This window comes from Musca vetustissima, unplaced genomic scaffold (assembly GCF_032173495.1).
Source record: "Musca vetustissima isolate MV318-11 ecotype Yass unplaced genomic scaffold, APGP_CSIRO_Mvet_v1 utg41009, whole genome shotgun sequence".
NCBI lineage: Eukaryota > Metazoa > Arthropoda > Insecta > Diptera > Muscidae > Musca > Musca vetustissima.
In genome coordinates this window covers 241744-268833 of record NW_026880204.1, presented here as the reverse complement: position 1 = coordinate 268833, position 27090 = coordinate 241744, and the positions used below count along the sequence as shown (strand labels likewise).

Below are 27090 nucleotides of genomic sequence, written 5' to 3'. Positions count from 1 at the left end.
CAAGATTGTAGTATGCGAAACGTCGTAATTTGTTTCTATTAATTTTATGATTGAAGTACAACAGTTACGACGCTCTAAAAACCGCGATATACCATTGAAAGAAAAATAAATCTTCCATGTCTCTTCGAAGCTAACTTAAAGTTTGATCTGCTTAAAACAAAAAATAAAAACAATTATTAACTAAAAAAAATTTAAATAAATATTTATATAAGTAGTTTAATAAAAGTAGAAAATAAAATACTTCAATTTGAAAATTAATATTCGAGCTGCTTGATTCATGTTTATGCGCATGTGCGTCTGCCTACATCCATGCTTGAGTGATAAATGCAAATATTTCGATTACATTTTCGAAATGCTTTAAAATTTCGTGTTGTTTTTTGTTTTATTCGTTCGTTACAATCTACAATCTTAAAACTTAGAATAAGTATATTACAAAAAAAAGTTTCAAATTAAATTCATCGTTTTTTATATAATTATATAGTTTAAATTAAATATATTCCTTTGTTTTGTATTATCCTAAAATTATTATTTGAAGTTTTATTTGTTTTTCAATAAATACATTGTTCTTGGGGTGTAGGGAAGGGGGGACTGGTCTTATTTTCGATAATGTTGCTTAAAATTACAATTAAGTCTAGTCTTAGTTATTATGGAATTATATTTCAATATTAATATTTTTATTTCTGCGTTTTTTTTCTCTTTCAATATTTATCAAGAAATATAACATTTTGTTCTCTCTGTCACAATATTTTAGGGCTTTTTTCAAAACTTATTAACTAGGGCAATATTTCGTTTTTGTTAAATAAATATTTTTTTTATTTCTTATCATAGGGATGTTGTTCTTGTTTCTTATATTTGTTTTTTACTTAAAATAATTAAATTAAAAAAATTTATTGTGAGTGTGAGTTTTTATAAGCTAATTTTTAAATTTAAGCTTTTCGGTTGATATACTTAAATAAAATTAATAAATTTCATATATTCAAATTTTGTTTTTTGTGTGAGTACATTTACATTCTAAATTCTGAAAAATTATATAAAATAACCTAAAAAAATAAATCTCCTTGGGGAGTGGCAAAAAGTATCTATTTACACGTATGCTCTTCAATAACTTTCACACATACATCACATTTCACTTGACAACACCAATGGAACTTGCAATTGCATCGTTCCCGCACCACAATATTTTTGGTATTATAACCTCGACCACAGCACAGAATACCACAGCCATCCAGGCCATTCGATGTCTTGTTACAAACACGGCCATGTGTTCCTTTGGAAAGAGAAGAGAGAAAAAACAACACAAATTAATAAGTTTTTCCAAAAAGAGATTTCCGAAAAAAATAAGATACACTTACCCGGCCATTGTAGCTGTTTGTTACTTCGACACCAATCGGGACTTTCATCCAAATACACCAAATCATGGGCTGTGGGTACTTTAAATTGTGGATCCTTAACTTGTAAACGTCCACGTTTATTTAATTTCACCTCTGTGGATTCTTCGTATTTCTCGCGCAGATAATCACCTGGAATGGTAAGAAGGGAAATGGTGGAATTAGCATAAAGTCGATAAAATAATAACAAAGTTCTTAAATATTCAGCAAAGACAGTAACCACATATGGTTCGCAATACGCCCTAAAGTATGCTTCAAGCTTTCGAAAGGTATACAATTAAAATCATGTCTTAACAGTGACCAAAGACATAGAAACCGTAAAGACTCGACAAAATGCATTTTGGCAAAATAGTTTATGAAAAAATATCCAGGGGGAATCAAGGTTAACAGAGGCATGTTAAGAATAAAAACGCCAATACGCGAAAATGTCTGAATAAAATGTAAATAAAATTAGAGGCCTGCACTCAAAATATGTATTTTCATTTTATAAGCTTAAGATATAGCATTAAAAACGTTTAACATTGTTCTCTCTGTTGTTATGATATCGTAACAATAGAGGAAAAGCCATCTGTTGGAAATTCCTTACGTATCAATTGTCCTATCTTTATACTTTTATGTCTTTGCAGTGACTCGAATAAAGTCGATAATGCCGTCTGTAAAATGTTGTTGCCATATTTTGGTGTTTATCCTTAATCAAAATCCTGCAATGTTTGAAATTTTTGTCTATTTGTCCCATTTATATTTTGTTGAGGGAAAAACATGTCTATGGATCGGGTTATGCCATTAAAATTGATATACGACATTCAAGGGACCTGCGAAAATAGTCGCTATAAGCGATATGTCGTTATAAACGATATCGCACAAATGACAGAACTTTTCTCAGGACAAAAACAGATGCATTGATTTTGATATAATATTGATTTTTATATATATATTATTGATTTTCAAAGAAATTATTTTTTTAAGTAAAAACAGACTGGATTATGTTAAATTTGGAATTATTTTCTAGGAACCATAAATGAGAATATTAGCAAGCATGGATTTGCTAAAGAATATTTTTTGGAGACTAACAAATGGTGTGGATTTTACAGAATATTTTTTTCTGGAGCTGGATTATTTAGAAACTATACGAGAATTAAAAGAAGGGTTCATTTTGGAACAGAAACCTATATTTTTCAACAAAGTACTTCATATAAAAAACGAGGATTTTGAAATATGTACTGTTGTTTTCCATAAGCGGGACTTAAAAAGAATATATTTTTTCCAAAAACTACCAATAATCCAGGATTAAAAAAATCATAGCCGGCAATACAAATTAATTTTTAAAGAATATTTTTAGTGACTAAAAGGAAGAGTGGTTTTTAAAGAATATTTTTCAGGACTAGCTATGAACACTTTAAACTAGTAATAAATGACGATTTTTTAATATTTAACTTTAAGGCACTAATAAGCATGAATTTTAATGAATAGTTTTTTAGGGACTAGTAATAAGCTAGTATGTTTAAAGAATATTTTTAAGCTTATATTTTAAAAGAGATATTTTTTTAGGAATTACCAGAGTCATCAATGAGCATTCTTAAAGACTATTTTTTCTAGAAATTACCATGAGAATTTCTAAGAATATTTTTTAAGAGCAATAAGTGTCGAGTTTTAAAGAATATTTTTTCAGGGTTTAAGAGAGCAGCATACTTGGAATATTTTTTAAAAGTCTATGGATTTTAAAACAATATTTTTCTAGGAATTATCAGAGCCATCTTTCACAGCACCTAGTATATATTTTTAATGACTATTTTTCAAGGAATCAACAGATCAATCAGAGTTCTTAAAAACAATATTTTTTAAGGAACTATAAGTGCAATCCCGGTACTATCAGTTCAATAAAAGCTGGGATTTAAAACCTTTAAGGAACTATTAATTGAGGTAAAGATGGATTTTTTAACAAAAATGATCGTGGGTTTTGGAAAAATATGTCTTAGGGTCTATCAAGAAATATCTTTGTATTTTTTATTACAGAAGATCCAGTCTTATTGTCATTTTATTTAAAATAGCAATTTACCAGTACAAGGACTGTCAAATAAAAATTTTTTTTAACTGTACGATTTTTTTATTCGAATTTGTCTTATTTCACATTTACTTTTTTTCAACATCGATTTTATATAGACTCTGTGTTAGAAAGACAAAAACATGTTTTTGCCTAAATATTCTAAATATCTTCACTATGGATATCTGCCAGCGAACTGAAAACCTTCTGATATAGAATTTCAATTCCTACTCGCCGCATTTAAATGGACTCTAAGATCTCTCTTTGTGTTAACAATGTCCATATAAAGATTTTGTATACTCTACACCGTAAGGTGAAGTGTATATTAAGCTTGTCATTACGTTTCAACAAATCGAAATATTCACCTGAAACGATGACGTTTCAGTCATATTCGTCTATCTGTTGAAATCTCGATCGATCTCACAATATTTAGGATAGAGCTATGATATTATGCGGATACATTGTTACTATTCCTAGGATGTTTGGTATGGGATATATATGTATATACATTTTTTAGGCTAGCCCTCATTTAAGGGTAGCCAATTATTCGGTATTTTCAAAGTAATCAATTGCTTTCCCTCCATTCTCTTCTAAAAATATCAATATTGCTCGATGTTTCAGGGTAGACCCCATATAGTTCCAGCCCCAATATCCAAATATTTTAAAGTTTAATAATTAACTTTAATTTTGTATTTTGGGTTCTCACTCCGTTAATTTAAAACATAAAGCATTCCCATATCACCCTACTATCGTAGGATCCCGTACGAAATGGAACACGGGTGCGAAATGTATAATACACAATGGAAAGAAAAATACAGTAGACCACGGATATAAGAAGAATGTGGTTTATTATATAAAATACATTCATATAAGAAAAAACCCGCTTATAAGAACAAATTTCTCGGTTTTTTTGTGTTCTTATATCCGTGGTCTACTGTAAATAGTAAATGTTTGCAGATTCTGCACTTGCAGGAATAACCCTACTAGTTAAATTTACTCATTATGGTTCATGAAATAAATATGACGATGGATGCCATATTACAAATATTCGCTTTAGTTGTGCACCCATCGGTTATTATCTACAATGTAAATGTATTTACTCTGTTATCGACTTAATGTAACATAAAATCGTATTGTACGATAAAAGTTGTACTACCAGCTATTTATCGTAGTTATACGTACCCATACCAAAGACATAGAAACCGTAAAGACTCGACAAAATGCATTTTGACAAAATAGTTTATGAAAAATATCCAGGGGGAGTCAGGCATAACAGAGGCATGTTAACAATAAAAACGCAAATACGCGATAATGTGTGTATAAAATGTAAATAAAATTAGAGATCTGTACTCAAAAAATATGTTTTTATTTTATAAAATATAGCGTTTAAAACGTTTAATATTGTTTGCTCTGTTGTTATGATATCGTAACAACAGAGGAAAAGCCATCTGTTGGAAATTGTTTTCGTATCTATTGTCGTATCTTTATACTTTTATGTCTTTGCCCATACTAACTTTAACCAAGACATACACCAAACACGTTAAGTGGTGGTCGATAATACTGTGATGCCTCATGAAATGTTAATTTCCAGTGGCAAATGTGTTATACTGTTATGTATAACAGAGGTCTTCAAAAAATGTTATTTCAAAAAACATTTTGATTTTGAAATCATAAGGCATTTTGACCTTACTGGAGATTCTGTAAGCGAATCAAAAATATGTATATCTAACTATTAATCTGTCTTGGTCTTAATTACTTCTTGAGATCATAAACATTTGTATAGAGTTATGTGGCAAATTTCCTCTATTAATTTAAATATAATTGGAAGTCATCTGGTAATTTTTACTTTGCTCTGTTCCACAAAACAAATCGTTGTAAACATGCCTAGCTCGTTTCAATTAGAGATCCTTGTACACAATTCACTCTATTTTTTATCCCTATTCCTTACAATCTTTTTTTCATGCCATTAAAATGAATAATCTCTCAAAATATCCCTTCTTAATTGTCATCATTTACATATTTCTTATAATTGACATTGTCCTTCCAGTGATATATTCATAATTTGATATCTTCTTGCCCTCATCTTTAACAAAAAAAAGATGCAAATCTATGTGGGTCAGTTAACTTTTTGTGTCAGCTTCGGCAGCAGCATCAAACAAACTGCAGTAGCATAAAATTGCAATCTCAATACCGATTATCATTACATTGCTGTATAATTTAATGGTTCGTTGCCTTGCTGGCACACTGACTCACTCACTTGCACACACACACAGTGAAAACCGCAAAAACTTACCAATTTCTCTTATCGATGACAACTGTTGCCAACAGGTTATCAAACTACATGAACCGGAAACGCCATGACATTTACATGTTATGCGAGTCTTCTTAATAACTGCCTGAAAAGAGAGAGAGAGGGAAAAAGTCAATATTAAATTAAATTTATGTGAATAATTTAGAGTAAAAGAAAAAAACTGTATTCAATGTGAAATATAAGAAATGAGAAATCAACGAAAGTTTCTTTTTGCTAACGATGCATCAGCTTTGTTTTTTTAGAACGATGAAATCCATAGCTTTGAGTATTATGAAAGAAAATTTATGGGTATGCAAAATTTTGTTGATGCATTAGAATCTCCAAAAAAAGTAGATGACGTTGGTTCCTTTCGATTTTTATTGTTCCTTTTTTCGAAGAAATTTGAAAATTTTGAAATGTTGGAAAAAAGGAAAAAAAAACTAAGCAAATGCAGTCATTCCATTTATGACACTTTAATGGGATTTGAACTTCTTTTAGTTTTTCTTGAGTCATACATACCAGAAAAAAGGGTGTTGATAAAAGGATAGAAAACATTTTTATATGAAAAATAATAATAATAACCAGTGAGCGGAGCAGTATAGTCGGACGGGCCGACCATATGATACCCTACACAACTTCCACGAAAGTCGAACGTTATGTGGTTCTATATTCTGAGCTTGGGCAATATTTCGCGATATTTGCACCCTCTTGACCGGCTAGAGGTCAACAAATATTACTAATATTCACTACAGCCCTTCTAATTACTTGTCCAGATTCCCTTGGCCGTGGGTTGTGTTGTGATGTTCGGCTTTCAATTGTGGCCTATAGATCGGCTAGAAAAAACACAAAAAATAAGTTTTCAGTCCACTTCATCCCAATTTTATAATCTGATCATCACCGAAAGTTGTAGACGTTGTTCTTGACCATAACTGGAACTTCATGAAACATTTCAAATCGATCAGCGCTATATTTCCGCCCTCTAGTGTGGTAATGGGTTACTAATTAATATATGAATACGTAAGCACCTGTAAATATTTAAATGCAACTCCTACATCGGAGTACATACGACAATATAATTGGTAACCAGTGAGCGAGCAGTAGGCGGGGCAACTACCACGGAACTCATTTTCTGCGGATGTTTATTCCAAGAAATATATATTGCCCGATAGAGGTAAACAGCACCTCTTCCTCACACTTATTTTCCGAATATTACGGTATTCAGTACAGCTATTGTCCAGATTCCCTTCACCGTAGGTTGCGTGATGTTCGGCTTATAGTTGTGGCTTATAGATAGACTCGAAATAGGACAAAAAATTAAGTTTTCGGTCCACTTCATCACAAAATTTTTATCTGATCATCACCGAAATAATAGGCTTTGTCCTTGACCATAACAGGAACCTCATGGAACATTTCAAAGCGATCAGCGCTATAGTTCCGCTCTCCAGAGTGATAATGGGTTACTAAATAATATACGAGTACGGAGATACGTGTAAATATTTAGGTGTAACTCCCACATCCGAGCACATACAACAATATAATTGGTCTTAACTTAAAGGTCAACCACTCCTCTTGGATATAATATCAACTTCTCGGGTATATGTCCTTCAGGGGTAAATATATACGCCATAGAATACAAATTTTGTCATTTTTCACACAAAAGTCAGGGTCCATTTGAACCGCTAAGTATTGACCGATCTTTCTCCAAACAGGCATGCTTATTCTTTGGCCCGATCCGCTTCTCCATGCAAAATTTCACGATGTTCGGACCATTGTTGCGACCTCTTGAGCGAACAGAAAAACCGACAAAAATTTAGTATTTGGTCCATTTCATCCCCTAAATATTAACCGATCTTTACCAAAAACAATAGGGGTCGTAATTGGCCAGAACCCATCCTCCATGATAAATTTCGTGAAGATTGGCTCATAACTGTGGCCTGTATCGTGTTTACGAATTATAATGGACAGACGGTCGGACACACATGTCTAGATCGACTCAGCTAGTCGATATATGACAATCGGTATACTTAAAGATGGGTCTAGGACCAATATTTCGTGTCATTACAAACTCTTGGGGCTGCACAAAGCTTTAATACTCTGACAATAATAAGAACCAATAAAGAAGGGACAAAAGTCATACGGGGTCTACGATATGACACCCTGTCTATCGGACAGGCGTTACATCTTTTGATGACCATCGTGCAAAATTCAATAAGTCATATTTTATACAGGAACACGACATAAATATATCCACCCACTTAAGATTCTGTAATATATGCAAAATTCACATGCCAATCGGCCTGTCTTGAGCTATTTGGTTTACCATTTGAAAGAAATCGGTCTAAAGTTATGTGTGAAAGTTTAAAATTTGGGCGATTTTCAAACGGCTGGAAAATAAATTTGCATTTGATTGCAAATCGTGTTAATGGAACAACCAGTCGGTATTTTGTGCACCATTTGCATTAAATCGCCCGAATATATATAAGGGAGCTATATCAAAATCTATACCGATTTTTACGAAACTTAGCATATGTAATTCTAGACTCAATTCGGAACGCGGTGCAAAATTTCGTCACAATCGGAGAAAAGTTAGGCATTTGGGGTACCATTCAAATCAAATCAGTTGAAAATATTATATGGAAGCTATATCGAAATCTGAACCGATTATTAGAGGCTCAATTCAACGGATGGTGACTGGAGATGAGAAATGGATCACATACGATAACGCTTTGCGAAAACGGTGAAGCATCTCAAACGGTGGCCAAACCAGGACTTACGACCATGATGGTTCTGCTATGCATTTGGTGGGACTGGAAGTGGATTATTTATTACGAGTTGCTTCCATATGGCCAAACGCTAAATTCTGATCTCTATTGTCAATAACTGGACCATTTGAAGATATCAATTGATCAGAATTGGCCAACAGGAGAGGCGTCATGTTTCACCAGGAACTTGCATTGCAAAATTTCTTTAATGATGAACAATTTGTATCTAGAGAGGATTGTGAAAATCGACTACTAGAGTTTTTTGCAAATAGAGAGCAGGACTTCTATGAGAGAGGCATTATGAAGTTACCTTTAAAATGACAACAAAACGACGACTATCCGAAGCATGTTAAATGAAGTCCTATAGTTCATATAAAAATAATGGATTTCTTTTTTCCCAACCTATTATATAAGGAAGTTATATCAAAATCTGAACCGATTTTTACAAAACTTATTCATGAACTCCCATATATAAGATATATGGGAGCTTTATCTTAATTTGTCGTCGCAATCGGAAAAAAGTATATATTAGAGTCAGCGTTGCAGCCAGAGGGTATCGGAGCTTCGTAATGGTTTTAAAATCAAATATCATTCCAATAAAATTTTAAATCAGTAACCTTGCCTTTCCTATATCACTATGACCATTTACAGCTGGTACCGAATATTCCCCCTCCCCACTATCCTCTTTGTCAAATCAACACAAAGTTTATATATGAATTCGAGAAATTCTCTCGCCCAGGACAAAAAGTATTAAACTGCAATAAATGCGAAAGAAAATTGCATTCAAACAATACTGATTTCATTTTCAAAACTGTGTGATAGTTTTATCAATGGTGTCTTCTTCTGCTTTTATACTTTTTGGGTTTTTTCTTCTATACATTAAACTATCGTCGTCTCGCTTGTAAGCGTTTTGCGACAAATGTCAAAGAAATATGAAATCCTTGGAAAATTTATGATTTTTTTGCAATTTCTTATTTGCTATTGTTGTTGTTGCTGCTACTCAGACATGCATTCCCAAAGACGACGCAAAAAAAGGAAAGAAACGCATACGAATCTCTATGCATTTTTCTTAGACAATATGCATGGCATTTGTAAAACTTCATTGCCATACCATTCTGGGCCGAGGGGTAACAGAAAGTGGTGATTTTTTTCACTTCAACATTGACTACGACTTTTTTCTATTTGTTTGAAACAAATAATCGGCAGAAAAAGTAGAGTAGAAAATGCATCGAAAAGACATTGTCAGGGTTGAATGGTTGGAAAATAGCTAAGAAATGGCACAAAAAAGCAAAAAAAAAAAAAAAAATGTGAACAGAGAAGAGACCAAATAAAATGTGGCCAAAAATGCGAAACGAATTTTTATATGGATTTTATTTTTATTTCATTTTTTTTCGATTTGTTTTTCCTTATAAAGAAAATGTTACAGTTACAGATGGTTACAATGGTGGGAAGGAAGGACGGATGGAGGAACAAGATTTTCGACTAAGGAGACAAAAGAATATTTCTATTTCCGTTGGAATTGGGGAACCATATTTGGCTGGAGTGGTTGCATATAGCTACGTGATTGTCTCAATGTATGTGTATATACGTGAGTATGCTTGTATTTTTATGGAACAAATATTTAGTACTCTTGAGCTTGGTGGGCCAAAAAAAAGGGTAGACATGTTAAACTTTATTCATTCACTTAAAGACACACACACATACAAACGCAGATTTGTTCGTTACTTGTATATACCCAGCAAACAAAATTACAGATATCATAAAGAACTTCATTCAAAAGTTGAGAACAAATGTCGATTCAATATTCAGAAAGAAAAAATCAAAAAAAAAAAAAAAAAAAACAGTAAGTCGGACTGGGCCGACTATATGATACCCTTAACCACTTGGGGTGTATTCTACATTGGCATGATATTTAAGGAATCTCAACCAATTTCCACGAAACTTATCATTCCAGACTAAATTCAGTAAGATATGCAAAATTTCGTGCAAGCCGAAAGAAAGGTGAAATTATATACGTGTGCAACATCTAAAGTCGAACTCTTCTTTTAAAGAAGTTCGTTAGTATACAAATCGGATGTGTTACATAGGAAGAGAGCCTGTATGTCTTATACTACATATTTTCAAAGCCAAAAAAATTGATTGATATTTGACTTAGATCCTGATAAATAGGGAATCTGCTGTAAAACATTGCAAGTCATTCATTTATGTGCGAATTCGGATGGATAGATAGCAAAAAATTTCATCGGATTTTGTTAAAATGGTTGATAGGAAATCTTAAAATTTTGTTCCGTATTTTGTTCTTTTTTTGTTCTCTTCTTGTTTTGTTTGCTGGGTATAACAGCTTTCTCATTGCATATTCATGCTTTACACATTTACATACAAAAACCAATATAATTGAAGCTATAGAAAAATCTCCTATAAGCTTGAAATGAACGCAAATGTTGCATAAAAGAACAACTTAATACAGTTTTTGTTGTTGTTGGTATTCTTGTTGTTGTTGCTTTTGTGACAAACATTTGAATGTGAATAAAATCACATTAATAAGTACTCGGGTAATGTGAATTTATTTCACACACAAGGGATTTACACATTGGCAATGATGATGAGGAGGGATGTCAGGCGAGGAATGTAATCCTCATATGCGCTATGCATAATTTCGTGTAAATCGAAAAAAAACTTAGGATCTTTTTGGTTAACATTTACATGAAATCGGTCGGAAATATATAAAGGAACTATACGTAAATCTGAACCAATTTTAATAAAAAAATTCATTCTAGAATCAATATGGTATGCTCTACTAAATTTCGTCTCAATCGGATAAACCTTACGAGTTTGGTGCACAATTTTCATGAAATCGGTCGAAAATATATATATATATATATATATATATGGGATCTATATCTAAATCTGAACCGATTTAGCACACATCATTCTAGACTCAATACAATACGCTATGCCAAATTTCGTGCAAATAGAAGGATATATAGGGACTTTGGTGCACCATGTACTTAAAATCGGACGAAAATATATATATGGGAGCTATGTCTGAATCTGAAGCGATCTTCACGAAACTCAACACACATCATTCTAGACTCATAGAAATATTTTTTAAAGTCCAACTAAGGAATGGATTTTTAGAGAAATATTTTTTTAGTACCACTAAGGCGTGGATTTTTAAAGAAATATTTTTTCAGGGACTACCAAGGCGTGGATTTTTAAAGAAATATTTTTTCAGGGACTACCAAGGCGTGGATTTTTAAAGAAATATTTTTTCAGGGACTACCAAGGCGTGGATTTTTAATGAAATATTTTTTCAGGGACTACCAAGGCGTGGATTTTTAATGAAATATTTTTTCAGGGACTACCAAGGCGTGGATTTTTAAAGAAATATTTTTTCAGGGACTACCAAGGCGTGGATTTTTAAAGAAATATTTTTTCAGGGACTACCAAGGCGTGGATTTTTAAAGAAATATTTTTTTTAGTTCCTGAAAAAATATTTCTTTAAGGCGTGGATTTTTGTGGTAAAAATTGGGATATTTTCCTATTTTGGGCGGTTCCCGTAAGAATAATTTTTATTTACAGTTTGGGAGGACAGCTTGGGATTTTTTTATATTGTTAAGGGATATGTATTTTTTTCATACTTTAATTAAAAATTATGATTACACTCTTTTAAGCAACTGTTCCCAAACATAACTCACGTTCCTTATGAATATACATTTTGTTTAATAACACATCAATTTTTGTTGTTGTTGCCATTTAATTTTTTACATTCGATCTTAAACTTTCGACGAGGATGTGGTTCAGATGGTGTTACACATTTCTCCTTTGCAGCTTTAATGGGGCTTCGATTCATTTGTATTATAATTGAAAGGCAGAGAAAAAGATTTAGCACTTTTGCGTGTGTAAGTGTATTGGAACGTGTGTTTAGGGAATTCCATGTGTGTATGAAAAACACATACACATATAATAACAATTTTTATGTAACATTTAATAGGTACAGGTTTATCCTTTACGATTGACTTAATAACGGAAATAAAACTCAACACCCAATATTTTAGGTTGGCAGTGGGAGTGGAGATACTTGCCGAAAAACATATGTTTAATTGTGTGTCTAAGTTCCAGGAAGGGAAGGGAAGAAGACACCTTCCCCCTTTTTTCTCATCTAAGGCCTTACTCTTAGGACAGTCTCTGATTTCACCCATGTTTTAGCAAAAAGTGTGGCAAAATGAATTTACGTATTGTTGAATCTTTACGCGAGCTAAAGATTGTTGCAATGCATATTCTTATTGGAAATATGTGCGCATGTAATCGCATACACTCATGTGACCCACACATACACACACACTAAGACGTTTGTTTGAGACTCTGCTTTTGTGTGGGAAAACGTGACAAATTTTATGGGGATCGACTGAGTAGATGAACGTGTGTGCGTGTGCCCGTGTGTGTATGTTTGTAAACTATCTGTGTCGAAATGTGTTAGCATGTTAAATTGTTTCCCCGGTATTTATCCCCCTCACCTACCAAATATCACAGCAATATATAAAAGAGTCTTTGTTGCGTTTTTTTCTCTTTTTCCTCAGTGTGAGAGCTTTTTGTGGTTTTTATGTCTTTGTATGAAGGCGTGCGGATGTTTCATCTTCGTTTTGTGAGTGTATGTGTGTGTTTGGAAAACTCTACACTACATGGTATGCTTCGTAATGTTATATCCTTTTTAAAGACACATTGAATAAGAAATCGAAATTCAGTTTCTGTGCGATTTTTTTGGTAGGGATTAAGAATTTGTCTTTTGACATAAGGCACAATGACTCCCACTTATACTTAACGACGAAGTGGGAGGATGAAGAAGGAGAAAATACAGAAAAACGTTTTTGTGTATCATTTTCAGATTTGAATGTAAGGTGAAGAATTTTTGTTTTGAGAACCCAGCAAACATAAACACAGGCATATATTTATAATTTTTTAATTGGGAAGGGTCAGATTATCAATACCTGTATTTAGATGAAGAAGTTCAAGCCCAACTAAGGTGTGGATTTTTAAAGAAATATTTTTTCAAGTATTACCAAGGCGGGGATTTTTAAAGAAATATTTCTTAAAGTCCAACAAAGGCGTGGATTTTTAACGAAATATTTTTTCAGGAAGATTTTTTTTTCAGGGACTATCATAGCAATTTTTAAAGAATTATTTTTTCAGGGACTATCATAGCAATTTTTAAAGAATTATTTTTTAAGAACTACAAAGGCGTGGATTTTTTTTCAGATGGGACTACAAAGGCGTGGATTTTTAAAGAATTTATTTCAAGGACTATTTATTTCTTCTTTTTTAAAGAATTTATTTCAAGGATCAAGGAAAGGCGTGGATTTTTAAAGAATGGGACTACAAAGGCGTGGATTTTTAAAGGATGGGACTACAAAGGCGTGAATTTTTAAAGGATGGGACTACAAAGGCGTGGATTTTTAAAGAATGGGACTACAAAGGCGTGAATTTTTAAAGGATGGGACTACAAAGGCGTGGATTTTTAAAGAAATATTTTTTCAATTAGCCCATTTTTAAAGAAATATGTTTTGAAGTATTATCAAGGCGTGTATTTTTAAAGAAATATTTTTTCAGGGACTACCAAGGCGTGGATTTTTAAAGAAATATTTTTAGAAGTATTATCAAGGGGTGTATTTTTAAACAAATATTTTTTCAAGTATTATCAAGGCGTGTATTTTTAAAGAAACATTTTTCCAGGGACCACTAAGACGTGGATTTTTAAAGAAATATTATTTCAAGAAGCACCAAGGCGTGGATTTTTAAAGCAATATTTTTTCAGGGACCACCAAGGCGTGGATTTTTAAAGAAATATTTTTTGAAGTATTACCAAGGCGTGTATTTTTAAAGAAATATTTTTTCAAGTATTATCAAGGGGTGTATTTTTAAAGAAATATTTTTGCAAGTATTATCAAGGCGTGTATTTTTAAAGAAATATTTTTTCAAGTATTATAAAGGCGTGTATTTTTAAAGAAATATTTTTTCAAGTATTATAAAGGCGTGTATTTGTAAAGAAATATTTTTTCAGGGACCACTAAGACGTGGATTTTTAAAGAAGTATTCCTTCAGGGACTAACAGGGCGTGGATTTTTAAATAATTTTTTTCAGGGACTACCAATTCGTGGATTTTTAAAGAAATGTTTTTTTCAGGGACTACCAATTTGTGGACTTTTAAAGATATATTTTTTTATGTACTATTAAAGCCGACTTTTTTCAAAATTATGAACCAATATTTTTACTGGGTTATTTGATGTAATTTCATCCTGCATGAAAAAAGAACAGTAGCATATTTCCAAGTTATTCATCCATCCCGCATTAATGCCAGGTGATTATGTAGTGAAATAAAAATCCTCATTTCACTGATTTCACCCACTTAAGCTTACTTGTATATTGTTACTTAACTTCCAAATGAATTGCCACCAAAAAAAGACAGTCAGCCAGAAGTCGAACCATGAAGGTAAGTGTCAGGGCATATTTCTTTTGAAATCACGAGTATACTTAGGTATTAAATAAATAAATAATTGAGGCAAGTTGTTGATATTCCCAACACATCTTATTCACAGACACAAACACACACACAACAATTGCGAATTTACATATATAAATTTCTTCCCCTTCGCCCTAGATACAAATATATGCTATGGCTAAAATCCATTGACTAAGAATATCTTTTTTTCGTTTACCGAAATAAAAATTAATACAGATATCCATTTCAGATGATATTTTTATTGGTTGAATGTGTTAAAGTGTTTTCTGTCTGTGTGTGTGTGAGTGTTTCATTTATAAGTTTGACCCACTTAATTGGATGGGATTTGCTTTAAGAGCATAATCATGGAAATATTTGCAAAGTGGTCAAATTTCAGGAATTTAAGGAGAGAAAATTATTTCCTAAGAAAAAGTAAAATTGGATTTTGGAATGGAAGGATTTAAGGCATAAAATTGAAAATTTGTGTAATTATATTTAATGAGAAATTCTATGCATTTTTTATTCAAAAGTTTGAAATAAAAAAATTATGATTTTTTTTTATTTTTTAAAAATTTTTCTCATTTATATCGCTATAAAATATGGTTGTTATTTTTTCAATCTCCAAATCACGTTGTCAATGTTCTTGTTTACGGCTTATCTTGGAAAATATATCTTTTGTTTTGAGATTTGTGCCCACAGCTGGTATAAATTCTGCAAGCACAGGCTGTCAAAACATTATTGGCCCCAAAAATTTATGATATTTGCAAGTTTCTGATTTGTTTTCATTTTTAATATTTGGCATGCCGTTAGCCATAAACTACTATTACCATGGTCCATTGAAAACCTTTATAAATTACTCATGATTTTATGGACATTGATTAAAATCCATTTTACACGATTTTTGCATATTTCTTGGGTTGATTTTTTGTTTTCAAAATTTTCTGCTTTTTTTTTAATTTTTTACTCAAGTGGAAAAATATCTTTTGATTGTAGATTTTATGTCCTATTGTTTATAAATGCCATTGCTGTCATTATTCAATTTGTCTACTTGAAATGTTTCCATTCGATTAGTAATGGTTGGCTGACTGGCTGGGTGACTAGGTGGCTGGATGGCTATTTTGTTGGTTGGCTGGATGTTAGGTTGGCATTGAATGTGGATTTTTTTTCACATGTCACGGACTCTTGTCATCACAGATGTGTGCCATTTTTGTGCCTCTCAATGGGAGTGCCTCCCTAAGTGGTTAATCTTTTGGCCATTTGTAAATTTGTTAGATATGTCATGATTTGTGTCACAAATGTTTGTTAACAAATTGTTTATATGGTTTATTATTTTTTATCAACATAAACATTTTGTAAATTGATTTAAATTATTTGATTGGTGAGGAAAGATTGCAGAGAACCTTTTTAGCAAAAAATTGAGGTTATATATACTAAAAATTTAGTACACACACAGAATAACTTTTAAAGAAACATTTTTTCAGGGATTGCTAAGGCTAGGATTAAAAAAAAATTTTTTTTTTGAAGATTTACCAAAGATTGGATTATTAAAGAAATATTTTTTTCAGGGACTACCAAGGCGTGGATATTTAAAGAAATATTTTTTCAAGGATTACCAAGGCGTGGATATTTAAAGAAATATTTTTTCAAGGATTACCAAGACGTGGATATTTAAAGAAATATTTTTTCAAGGATTACCAAGGCGAGGATATTTAAAGAAATCTTTTTTCAAGGATTACCAAGGCTTGGATATTTAAAGAAATATTTTTTCAGGGACTACCAAGGCGTGGATTTTTAAAGAAATATTTTTTCAAGTGGTGGATATTTAAAGAAATATTTTTTTCAAGGATTACCAAGGCGTGGATATTTAAAGAAATATTTTTTCAAGGATTACCAAGGCGTGGATATTTAAAGAAATATTTTTTCAAGGATTACCAAGGCGTGGATATTTAAAGAAATATTTTTTCAAGGATTACCAAGGCGTGGATATTTAAAGAAATATTTTTCAAGGATTACCAAGGCGTGGATATTTAAATTTGTGGAGTGGATTTAAGTAATATAGTGTTCAATGTATTTCATTTCATTCTTCATTTCCGATATTAAAAATTGCAATCATATTCATATTCTCTTTAAAATTCCTTTCCATTTCATTTCGGTTATTTCCAAGCATATCTGTCAATTACACTGCAATAGTATTAACTATTTTATTTTATTTTTTATTTCCATTTTTGGTTTTATGTTTTTATATATTTTTTTTATTTTTGTGACCCCAAACACCACATTCATTCCAATGAAGTGATTTTTGATTACATAAACTATCTCTCTAGTTGTCAATATTTCATTAAAATCCAAAGTGATTGCAGTTTTTGATCTCTTCATCTGTTCGAAACGAAACCAAAAAAAATCTTCTAATACCAATATTTCGTCTCATTCGATGACTTTCATTGTTGTCCCCATAGTCAAGCAATCGTGCAAATTGGACTCTCAAAACAGCTATGGCATAAATATTGTTTCCGTTTTTTCAAATACTCTAATGGTTATGGTCGGTGTGGTTGGTTGTTCGGTTTGTTGGTCGTTGTCCTTGTTGGTTGCCAAACGGATGTGGTGTTTTGTTTGATTTGGTATTTCGTTTGATTGTTGTTGGTGTTGTCGTCGTTATTTTTCATAAAAGGACTCTCGCGTTATTATGATTTGTTATATCCTTTATTTTGTTTTTTCTCTTTTTTTTTGTTTTGGTACATGACAAGTTTCTTTGAGAATATCGTGTCAACATATGTTGGAACTTTTTTCTGGTTTGGTTGTGGCTGTCATTGTCCATTACGGAAGTGATTGTGTGCGCAACTTTTTTCCCATGACTTTGTCGAAATATTTTCATTGGCGTCAGTTCTAAACTGTGTGAGGATGGGTATTTCTAGTTTTTTTTTTATGTGTGTGTGCAGCCATATTGGGGAATACATTTGATGATGCTAAAGATTCTACATAGATATCTAGTTATCTTTGGCCACAACAACAGCTATGATATTGTCGCATGTCGTTTTTTGGCCAACAGCAATAACAACAACTAAACATTTGAAAGAGTCAATATATATGTCTGTGTGTTCGGAGACACAGCCAAATTACTTTGGATGCATTGCTACATGTTTTGTGGTGTCAAATTGAGTGTATTTTTTTGCTCACAGATTTCCAAAGTGAAGGAGTGATTGGATGCATGTCTTTTGATAGTGGGTGTTGTATGTCGATGACAAGTAGATGTGGATATGAATGGGGTGTAATTTATATTACAAGTCAATTTTTCCTTGGAACAAAATTTCAAAGTATATTAAAAAAAATGTTTAAGGACAGTTTAGTCGTTCTTTTATAAAAAAATATTTTTTTTCCAAATTTTTTTAAGGAGAAGATTTTTTTAAAGGATTACCAAGGAGTAGACTTCTAAAGAAATATTTTTTTTAAGAAGTACCAAGAAATATTTTTTCAAGGACTACCAAGGCGTGGATTTGACATATTTTTTCAAGGACTTCCAAGGCGTGGATTTGTAAAGACATATTTTTTCAAGGACTACCAAGGCGTGGATTTGTAAAGACATATTTTTTCAAGGACTACCAAGGCGTGGATTTGTAAAGACATATTTTTTCAAGGACTACCAAGGCGTGGATTTGTAAAGACATATTTTTTCAAGGACTACCAAGGCGCGGATTTGTAAAGACATATTTTTTCAAGGACTACCAAGGATCCAAAAATTCTAGTACTTTTCGGCATTTAAAATTTAATTCAGGCCATGAAAAAATATTTTATAAACAAACTTTATGCTTTCATAGTCATTTTAGATATATTTTTAAAAATAACTACGCCTTGAGATAATAATTTTTAAAAAGTTCAAGATTCAAGATATATTTAAAAATATCTACGCCTTAAGAAAATATTTTTAAAAATCCACGATTTTTATTTTTAAACCAGTGAGCGGAGCAGTATAGTCGGACGGGGCCGACCATATGATACCCTACACAACTTCCATGGGAATTTAACTTTGTGTGGTTCTATATTCTGAGCTTGGGCAATATTTCGCGTTATTTGCACCTTCTTGACCGACTAGAGGTCAACAAATATTATTAATATTCAGTACAGCCCTTCTAATTGCTTATCCCGATTGCCTTCACCGTGGGTTGTGTTGTGATGTTTGGCTTTCAATTGTGGTCTATAGATCGGCTCGAAAAAAAACACAAAAATAAGGTTTTCAGTCCACTTCATCCCAATGTTATAATCCGATCATCACCCAGAATAAAAATTTTGTAATTTTTCACATAAAAGTCAGGGTCCATTTGACCCCCAAAATATTGGCCGATCTTTATCAAAACAGGCATGCTTATTCTTTGGCCCGATCTCCTTCTCCATGTAAAATTTCGCGATGTTCGGGCAATAATTGCGGCCTCTGGAGCGACCAGAAAAACCGACAAAAATTAAGTATTTGGTCTATTTCATCCCCTTAATATTAACCGATCTTTACCAAAAACGATAGCGGTCTTCATTCGCCAGAACCCATCCTACATTCGTGAAGATTGGTCCATAACTGTGGCCTTTATCGTGTTTACAAATTATAATGGACAGACGGGCGGAAGGATACACATGTCCAGATCGACTCAGCTAGTCGAGATATGACGATCGGTATATTTAAAGGTGTGTCTTGGACCAATATTTCGCGGCGTTACAAACTCTTGGGGCTGCACAAAGCTATAATACCCTGACAACATAGTTGTGTAGAGTATAAAAATCCCCGCCTAATTAGGCATTGGAAAATATTTCCAAAAATTAAATCGTGTTGACAAAACGTATGTCGAAATAGCCCTCGTATGCTATATCGATACCTTATACATAACGTTTAACCTCTAGGTAATTTACTCGTCTTCAAAAAATTGAATTCCGTTTTTGGCAATTGTTTTTTCTTTTGAAAAACAAATGGCATTTGATAGGGTTATTGCCCTGGCCAATTGACGTGTCATTCACATTGCTACAAAACCTACGGGAGTCACATCAAATCTTTGATAGTTTTTGGCTCAATTTCTTTAGTGTGTTTTACGTATTTTTTCTTTCTTTCGTTTTTTTTTTTGGGAATACCGCAAAATAGAATGATATACATATGGCCAAATATTGCGTTATATGTTCGATTGCCAAAATACATAACATTTACGGACGTTCACATTTTTTGGGCATTTGTTTTTATTTTTTTTTTGCTCTTTATTATTTTGGCAGCATTGATATTGGAGATTTTTTTTTTGCATTTCAAAATAGATTTCATCGGAATTGCTTTTGGCAGTTGGCATTGATCATAGCCAAGATAAGAAAAAACAAAGGAATTTTGACTTTTTTTTGAAATGGTAAATTGTTGTTGCGGGAATATAAGCGGAATTGTAATTATTGGAGGCGAAGTCCCATAACACAATTAGAAGTATTAACTTAAAGAAATTCATGGATCGGATTTATTCTTATAATCTAATTTTTTACTATGGCTTTCCTTACATCATCTCATATTATTTTTATTTCTGTACTAAATAATACCAATGTAATGGTATAATACTTTTGAATTTTTTTATTAAAAAATCTCCATCAAAATTTCCTTAAATAATCCCTAAACTATCGTTTAGATAATTTTCCTAAAAAAATTTTACCAATAATATCCACTTTATATTGCAATCAAATAACAATCGAAAACACACACACACAAAATCATCTATTCATGCCAAATATTATTATTTACTTTTTCATTGTATCCTTTCAATTTGCAAATAACTAACAATTCAATTGAATAAAATAGATTTTCATTTTCCTGAAGAAGGTAAAAACACAATAAAAAAAACACACACAATTTTTATACAATCAAAGATTACCAGTTATAGCCAATTGCAATAATATATAAGAGTATTTACATGAAAATAACTCTTAAACAATTCAATATTGAGATATAAAGGACATTCATTGTTTGCCACAGACACACACACCCACCCACACAGAAGCTCGCCAGGTATTAACAGACAATCATACAAACACACACAAACGAAGTGGATTTAGAAATGAGAACAAAGAAGAAGAAAAAAAACGAACAAACAATTCACATTCATTCAAAAGAAAAACATTAGGAAAATTGTTTTGTGGAAAGCCACTCTAACAATAAACAACCATATCTCCCTTTACTTTCTATTGTAAGCAGTCACACGCACACACACACTCATAGAAACCAACAAATGACTGCTAAAGAAAGCAAAGAACTCATCCACCTGTTGAATAATTTTCAATAATTCAATAAAACACACACACACAAATACAATAAAGCTCAACACAAAGAAAGTAACGAAAAACTTGAAACCCGAAACAGAAAGGACTGGCCCAACGAACTGACAGACCGACATATGGCCAGTGAACAATGTAATGGCAAATTGAAAAAATGAAGAGGGGGAAAACTATCCTAAAGAGAAATAAAAATAATATTACGAATATTGTTGTTGCAAAAAACTACAAAAAGACTGAAATAAAATAAAATATTGAATATGTAAATATTTGCCATATGCATATTATTGTATTTACATATACAGGGTGTTACACAATTAATGGCAAAAAGTAATATATAATTAACGTTCAATAAAGGTCAAAATGTTTTACTTAAGTTACGGAAAGGTGTGGACATGTTTTTTTGTAAATTTTCATTTCAGACTTCGCTACAAAAATTTGGGCCGAATTTCGGAGGAGAATCCTTAGAGGAACGCAATTTGATGCACTCATATTCCTGGACTTTTATACGATCAAAATAAGCTGAATTTACTCTCAACAATAGCATTTTTCATTAAATCTAAAATTAAAAAAAGGGACACCCTTTATTTTCAATCCAAAAAAAAAAAAAAACAGTAAGGAAAGTAGTAAAGTCGGACTGGGCCGACTATATGATACCCTTCACCACGTTGGGTACATATGTTTCTGAAAAGACGTCGCTTTTGAAGGAATTTTGACTTGAAATTGAATGAACTTAAATATGTGATTTTTATATCTATCTGGAACCTATGCTAAATTTCATTTCATTTGGGCAAGTTTAGAGTCGTTTGCGCACAGAGGGACAGATTTGTGTAAAATTTTGGTGCACCATTTACCTAAAATCGGGCGAAACTATGTATGGGAGCTATATCTAAATCTGAATCGATTTTCTCGAAACTTAGCACACATCATTCTAGACATAATTCAGTGGGCTATACCAAATTTCGTGCAAATCGAAAGATATATAGGGACTTTGGTACCCCATTTACCTTAAATCGGACGAAAATATATATGGGAGCTATATCTAAATCTGAACCGATTTTCACGAAACTTAGCACACATCATTCTATACATTATTCAGTAGTCTATACCAAATTTCGTGCAAATCGAAAGATATATAGGGACTTTGGTACACCATTTACCTTAAATCGGTGAAACTATATATGGGAGCTATATCTAAATCTGAACCGATTTTCACGAAACTTAGCACACGTCATTCTTGACTTAATTCAATACGCTATGCCAAAATTCGTGTAAATCAAATGATTTTCAGGGACTTTGGTGCACCATTTACCTAAAATCGGGCGAAACTATATATGGGAGCTATATCTAAATCTGAACCGATTTTCACGAAACTTGTCACACATCATCCTAGACCTAATTATGTAGGCTGTACTAAATTTCGAGCAAATCGAAAGATATTTAGGGACTTTTGTAGCTCATTTACCTTAAATCGGACGAAAATATATATGGGAGCTATATCTAAATCTAAACCGATTTTCACGAAACTTAGCACACATCATTCTAGACCTTATTCAGTAGGCTATACCAAATTTCGTGCAAATCGAAAGATATATAGGGACTGCGGTACACCATTTACCTTAAATTGGGTGAAACTATATATGGGAGCTATATCTAAATCTGAACGAAATTTGGCACACATCATTCTAGACCTAATTAAGTAGGCTGTACTAAATTTCGTGCAAATCGAAAGATATTTAGGGACTTTTGTAGCTCATTTACCTTAAATCGGACGAAAAAATATATGGGAGCTATATCTAAATCTGGACCGATTTTTCCCAATTTCAATAGGGTTCGTCCTTGGGCCAAACAAATGAGCTGTGCCAAATTTCATCCAATTCGGATCATAAATGCGACCTGTACTTTGTTTACAATTTAACATGGACAGACGGACGGACTTGCACAAATCGACTCAGAAAGTGATTCTATGCATATTCTCAAAAGGAACCATGGGTCTATCTCGATTATTTTTGCCTGTTACAAACATATGCACAAAGACATAATATCCTGTACCACAGTGTGGTGAAGGGTATAAAAACTTAGTGAGTGAGTGTGTCTCTGTGCCCTCTACAGATATTTAAATATACATATGCCAGTATTTTATTTTATTTCATTTTTTTATTTTTTGTTAGGTAAAATATGTTTTTGCCCATATTCACATTTCCAGTTGATATTCGCATATATATTTGTATGTATAGGTATTTATATGTATATACATATATTTGTGTTTTTGTTACATAAATTGCTATTTGGCAATTTAATCTGTTTCAATTTACACAGAGCATAGCTGCCAGCGCAAGGAAATAAGAAAATTCAGCCTTAGGCTATGATGATAATAATAATGCAATGACAACAACAGCGGCAACAACAACAAAATGAAAACATCACAAATTTAACTAACAAAATAAACAGAAACACACACACATACAGAGGACACAGTTTTTCGATGGGTGTTTTGGTGTGTTTGTTAGAAATATATTTGCATAAAGATATGTATGTTGTTTGATGTCCGGATATGAGGCCCAGTTTATATTCGTCAGTATATTTAAATACACTAGGTAAGGATATCCTTGAAATTGAGGAATAAATTTAAATTCGTGGAATTTTGGGATGATGGAATTTTTGAAGGAATGAATAAAGGTTAGGGATGAATGTAAAACACACCTTGGGTAATAAAAATGTTTTTTGAATTGACGGACCCAAGCCTTAGCAATTGAATTAAAAAAAAAATTAGGCACTGAAAATTGCTAAAAAAATATGGCAAATTTTTGTGAACATATTTCAAAAATCTCAAATATTTAAAAACAAATTGGAAAAATATTTTAAAAATAATTGCCATAGCAAATTGTCATAAAATGGGTTTTAAACCATTAATGAAAGTAGTAAAGTCTAGCGGGCCGACTATATGATACCCTTCACCACTTTGGGTATATTCAAGCGATGGAATCCTAACAGACGTCGCATTTTTGAAGGACCATTAACATGAAATTAAATATGTTAATCTGCAACCTATACTAAATTATGGTCAGATATAGAGTTGCTTCTTACAATGGGATACATTTATGTAAATAAATTTAAAGCAAAATATCGAAATCTAAATCGATTTCATCGAAACTTGTCACATGTAAAGTTACACTTATATCAGTATGTTTTGTTCATTCGGCCACATTTTGAGTTCTTCATTTATTTATAAATCCGAATTTCGTGCAAATCGAAGGATATGTAGGGACTTTGGTGCATCATTTACATAAAATCGGACGAAAATATATATGGGGGCTATATCTAAATCTGAACCGATTTTCACGAAATTTAACACACATCGTTCTAGACTTATTTCAGTACGCTATGCCAAATTCCGTGCAAATCGAAGGATATATAGGCACCATTTACATAAAATCGGACGAAAATGTATATGGGAGCTATATCAAAATCTGAACCGATTTTCACGAAATTTAACACACATAGTTCTAGACTTAATTCAGTACGCTGTGCCAATTTTCGTGCAAATCGAAGGATATATAGGTACTTTGGTGCACTGTTTATCTAAAATCATACGAAAATATATATGGGAGCTATATCTAAATTTGAACCGATTTTTACGAAATTTATAACACATCGTTCTAGACTTAATTCAGTATTCTGTGCCAAATTTCATGCAAATCGAAAGATAAATAGGGACTTTGGTGCACCACTTACCTTAAATCGGAAAAAATATATATGGGAGCTATATCTAAATCTGAACCGATTTTTCCCAATTTCAATAGGGTTCTTCCTTGGGCCAAATAAATGATCTGTGCCAAATTTCATCCAAGTCGAATCAAAAATGCGATCTGTACTTTGTTTACAATTTAACATGGACAGACGGACGGACGGACATGCATAAATCGCTAAAAAGTGATTCTATGCATATTCTCAAAAGGTATCATGGATCTGTCTCGTTTCCTTTTGCCTTTTACAAACATATGCACAGACATAATACCCTGTACCACAGTGTTGTGAAGGGTATAAAAAGTCAACGCCTGGGTAAATCGCTGAAATGCTATTTAAAAAACTCCATGAGATGACAAAAAAAAATCTAAGAAAAATATTTTTAAAAACTCTACACCTATTTCCTATTTCTTAAAAAAAAATAACTTAAAAAAATATCTTAAAAAAATCGAAATTTTTGAAAATATTTTTTTAAAATGTTAAAAAGTATTTTATATTTTTTTTAATTGGAAAATTGGTATCACGTAGTTTATAATTTTTTTTTGTGGTGCTTAATCCTAAAAAACATCTCACCCTTTCGGTACACCCTTTTGTCACATGCAAAATCACATCCAACATATGATCCCCGGTATTTTATTGTAACGAGCAAATCGTTTACTCAATTTCTTCTCTGTGTGTTGCATCGATATTGGCTGTTGATATTTATGTTATTTAACAAACATGTCTGTCAGGCAGCCAGTCCATCAGTCAGTGAGTCACTCAATACAACAAATCAACTCTATTAAATATCATATTTGCTGGTTTGTTGTATTCAAAGTAATTTGATTACAATTTACAAAATTGGCTTTATTTGCATTTGCAATTTCCTACCCCGCATTTCGTATACAAATGGCATTTCCCTCCACCAACTGCCATTCGCACACACACACAACCGTACTATGGACCAAAAATATATAACAAAATAACAAAAATAGAAGAAGGAAAAAAGGCCAAGTAAAAATAATACCAAACATTTCAGCAAAGCAACCAAACCAATTTCAATTGAACTTTTCAACAGATTTCACAGATTTCAGCAACAGTAGCAGCAGTCACAACAACAACTGCTAATGTTGTCTGCTTCTCCTGTTTCCCTGGTGCTCCCTGTGTTTTCCATAGTTATATTTATTTACATGTTCTGTGACAACTTACCCTCCTGCCAGCTTCATTATTGTGCAAATTCATTAAACTTCTTGCTTTGGCTGCAATCGAATTTTTCCATTTGCCAGAACCGCCACCACCGCCGCCGCCATTACTGCCACCTGATGTGCCAATTGGAGCGCTATTGCTGTTGGCATATGGACCACCTTCACCAACATCGGCCAGCATACCGTTGACAGCACGTTGATTTTTACGTTTCCTTTTACGTTTGCCACCGTTGTTGTTGTTGTTATTGTTGCTGTTGAAACTTGAACTGCCACTACCACCATTTGTGGCAACATCCATATTAAAAACTTTCGAATTTAAAATTTCTCGATTGATTTTTTCCTGAAATGGGAAGAATAAAAAAACACACACACACAAATGAGTATTGTATTACAAACAGACACACACATACTGACATATACATATGCAGTTGTATTTAAATACTTATTCAGTAATAAATAGGGGATAGAGAATGAAATAAATTTGTTTCAGATACCACAGGTTTTGTTTTGTGGGTAGTGGCGGAATTTTAATCGCATTTTTAGTTGAAGAAATATTTGTTAAACCCACGATATAAAAATATTTTTTTTAAATCCAAAAATTGTTGAAAAACTAAAAAACCAGAATTTTTGAAAAAATATTTGTTAACCAGTAAGAAAAGGAGTAAAGTCGGCCGACTATATGTTACCCTTAATATAACAAAGGGACAAATTTATGTATGTAAATCGATTTATAGCACACTCGATAGACGTTGTTCGGTATGCCGTACTGTTCAAAATTGAATCTCAATCAGGCACCCGTTCGAAGTATATATAGAAGCTATGTCTGCATCTGCACCAATTTCAACAAAACGCAATAACGTCATTCTAGTATCAATTTGATACGTTGTGCAAACTTTTGTGTCAATCGGA

At 32.4% G+C, this 27090-nt stretch overlaps 1 protein-coding gene across 1 annotated transcript in view; it reads right to left on the bottom strand.

Moving 5' to 3' along the window:
* Positions 1-1079: 1079 nt before the first annotated feature.
* The window catches only part of LOC133325665 (protein Wnt-5), a 221204-nt gene continuing 195193 nt past the window's right edge, over positions 1080-27090 (bottom strand). The window contains exons 7-10 of the mRNA XM_061534387.1: positions 26186-26521; positions 5723-5825; positions 1353-1520; positions 1080-1267 (exon numbers count right to left, since the gene is read on the bottom strand). Of these exons, the coding sequence (XP_061390371.1) occupies positions 1080-1267; positions 1353-1520; positions 5723-5825; positions 26186-26521 (795 nt within the window). The remainder of the gene's footprint in view (positions 1268-1352; positions 1521-5722; positions 5826-26185; positions 26522-27090) is intronic.